The 3,244-nt window shown below is 59.3% G+C and overlaps 1 protein-coding gene across 1 annotated transcript in view; it reads left to right on the plus strand.

Moving 5' to 3' along the window:
- Nucleotides 1–3,244, plus strand: part of LOC105535022 (pre-mRNA-processing factor 6) — a gene marked incomplete at its 5' end in the record, with an annotated part of 44,773 nt that extends 41,529 nt beyond the window's left edge. Inside the window, 2 exons of the mRNA XM_011973976.1 lie at nucleotides 1,914–2,198; nucleotides 2,986–3,244. Of these exons, the coding sequence (XP_011829366.1) occupies nucleotides 1,914–2,198; nucleotides 2,986–3,138 (438 nt within the window). The remainder of the gene's footprint in view (nucleotides 1–1,913; nucleotides 2,199–2,985) is intronic.

Raw genomic sequence — 3,244 nt, forward strand, 5'->3', positions numbered from 1 at the left:
GTAAATAATCCAGAGCTGGAGACTGGAGCCTAATTTGTGTGCCCGGGGGTGCCACGATGACTGCTGGAGGCTGTCTCAGAAGACGTGGTGTGAAGGGGAGGCAGAGATCCGTGAGTGACCTCACACCATGTGATTCACACTCGGCTGTGCTGGCCGCTGGGTCAGAGACTCGCTGGCGACATGACTCTGGAACCTCGCAGGCAGCTGCTTGGAGCCGTGGGGCAGAGCGTGCAGATTCTAGGCACATGTGGGCAAAGGCCTGCCACGTGCGGGGCACAGCAGGGAGCTCGGGGCCATCCCCAACCCACAGGGTCTCTGTTTCCTTCTAGAAAGAGGATGACAGTCTGAGGAGGAGCTGGGCCTGAGTGTGCATCAGGAGGCTGGGAAGTGACCATGTAGGGGTGAAGGGAGTTCTTAGAAGAACCCTGGGCTCCTGAGGCTGCAGCTCAGGACATGGGCTCACCTGGCGGAGGTGGTGTGTCTGACCCCAGCGGCGAGGGGCCTCACCTTACGTGCCCGGCTTCCCCTCCACCTGCCCTGCCATGGGTCATGCAGAGACAACAGCCTTCCTAGTGCCGGCTCTTGATTCTCTCCATCCCTTCTCCCCAGCACTGGGTGGCAGTGGTCTCCAGAGGTCTGGGTGCTGCCCCCGTAGGCCTGCCTGTAGGGGCACCTCCTCTCCCCTGCCCGCGGGCCCCCGACAGATGAGAGAGGCTCCCCACAGGGAGGCTTGTGTGTGCCTGGTGCTCCCTTGGTCCTGCCCTGTGCGTCCACCTCCCAGAGTGACTTCTGGGTGACACTCTGATAGTGCAGCCATAAAACCTTATAAAAGGCTTTGCTAAAGTAAATAAGTCACTCCTTGCTATTCCCAAGCCAGTGTTTTGTGTGCCTGCTATCTGGGTTTGTGCTCCTTAAATCACAGTTTATCTAACACTGGGCAATTAAGAATACCACAAGGCTTAAAAAACAATCAGGTTATCAGAGTGTGAAATTATTCCGTTTGGCAACTGAGACGAACCCAAACAGCTGCCTGGAGTGGAGGGGTTCCTCGTGTTGTCTCCTGACTGCAGTGCCTCTGGCTCCAGGGGGAGGTGACCCCGAGGAGAGGGTGGGAAGGGTAGCAGCAACGCAGAGTCCCAGGCCTGCCAGCGTGCCCAGCAGCAGTGCCCGCCATCCTTTCTCCAGCAGTTTGGGGGGGTGCCATGCACACCCCCAACCTGGCCTCTGATAGTCCAGCATGGACCTCTTCAGGCCTGGTTTTCAGGTGTCCATGTGTCTGGCAGGCACGGTGGTATCAATCCTGTGGCCTGAGGGCTGTGGGCCACAGGCCCAGGCCCTGGTGCTGCCGGAAGTCCATCTTCTCAGTGTTCACTGGGGTTGCTGCTGGAGGCTAGGCGGGGCAGGATGATCCAGCAGGTGTCTCAGTGAGGAGCTGAAACTGTGTAACTTTCCCTCATCAAAGTTGTAGTTTAATTTTGTGTCAGGTTTAGTTTCATCTCCTTGTATTTGACCCTAATTTTATGGAGTTGGAAGGTCTTTCCCTGCGTGTGAATTTTTAAAGAAACAATTTGGGCCAGGCACGGTGGCTCACGCCTATAATCCCAGCACTGGGAGGCTGAGGCAGGTGGATCACGAGGTCAGGAGTTTGAGACCAGCCTGACCAACACAGTGAAACCCCATCTCTACTAAAAATACAAAAATTAGCCGGGCATGGTGGCACGTTCCTGTAATCCCAGCTACTCAGGAGGCTGAGGCAGGAGAATCACTTGAACCCAGGAGGCAGAGGTTGCGGTGAGCAGAGAGCGCACCACTGCACGCCAGCCTGGGCGACAGAGCAAGACTGCGTCTCAAAAACAAAAAAAACGATTTGGTTAGACCTGTGAAGGACGACTTCAAGTTAATGATCTGGGGTAATTTCCAGATCAGCCCAGGCCCTGCTCCTTGGGCCTTCTTGCGGGGAGCTCCAGGGCCGCGGGTCAGGGATGAAGCTGATAGCCCTGGAGCCCTTCCCCTGCCCCAGGGCACTGTCCTGCAGCCACTCACTCTGGTTCCCGTCCTTCTTCCGGAACAGGCTGTTTTGGAGTCAGCGGAAGATCACCAAGGCCAGGGAGTGGTTCCACCGCACTGTGAAGATTGACTCGGACCTGGGGGATGCCTGGGCCTTCTTCTACAAGTTTGAGCTGCAGCATGGCACTGAGGTGAGGCCCCTCGGCAGACCGCCGCTCAGTGCCTTCCGGGACTGTGGTGGGGAGTTCCGCCAGCCCCGGGGGCTCTAGGAGGTGGCCACGGCCCGCATGACTCTGCCCGGTGTCGGGAGGATGGACCGGGTGGGTGGGGCACAGCATCCTCGACGCCCCCCCACAAGGCAGTCTCTGCCTCCACATCCGTTTTCTGCTTATGGCCTCACAGCTCCACACCCTGGAGTTGAGGTGCCCTGTCCCTCAGAGTGGCCTGTCTGCTGGCGTATTTTAATGAGTTACTTGCTGGCTGGGGCCTGGGCTCACTTGAGGAATGGGAATGGAGTTGGCCTTTTTCTTGGGCCTGAGCCTGGGTATGGCTTTCTAGGAGAGCCTGGACAGCAGCCCCTCTGCTCCCACCTGCCGCCCAGAGCCAAGCGTTGTCAGAGCTGTGCTGGCGGCGGTCAGGCTGTCCTGGTCTTCCCGGGAAAGTGCTGCCAGCCCACATGAACCCTAACTCCTTGTTTGGAGAAGGCAGATGTGAGCACTTGTGTGAGGCACAGACATGGGGAGCCTGGCTCAGCTCCTCATCTGTGCGCTGAGGCCGGGGGTTCCGTGTTCCTCAGGCTCCTTCGAGGAACACGCCTGAAAGAGCCTTGCCCTCTGGTGCAGGGCCTGCGCCCCCTCGCCCGCCAGTTGGGGTTGGTCCTGCCAGAGCCAGGTCTGCATGGGGGCAGGCGAGAAGCAGGCGAGGTCTGGGGAGTAGCGTGGGAGGACCCCTGCCTGAAGTGCCCTGCGGTCCCCCCAGGAGCAGCAGGAGGAGGTGCGGAAGCGCTGCGAGAGTGCAGAGCCGCGGCATGGGGAGCTGTGGTGCGCCGTGTCCAAGGACATCGCCAACTGGCAGAAGAAGATCGGGGACATCCTTAGGCTGGTGGCCGGCCGCATCAAGAACACCTTCTGATTGGCCGGTCGCTCGCCGTGGCCGGTCTCCGTGGGGCAGGGTTGGGCCGCACGTGGGAGGGCCTGTGGAAGGGCCCTGAGCCGTGTCCTCCTTCATTAAAAGTTTT

Source organism: Mandrillus leucophaeus, unplaced genomic scaffold (assembly GCF_000951045.1).
Source record: "Mandrillus leucophaeus isolate KB7577 unplaced genomic scaffold, Mleu.le_1.0 Scaffold1402, whole genome shotgun sequence".
Classification (NCBI taxonomy): Eukaryota; Metazoa; Chordata; class Mammalia; order Primates; family Cercopithecidae; genus Mandrillus; species Mandrillus leucophaeus.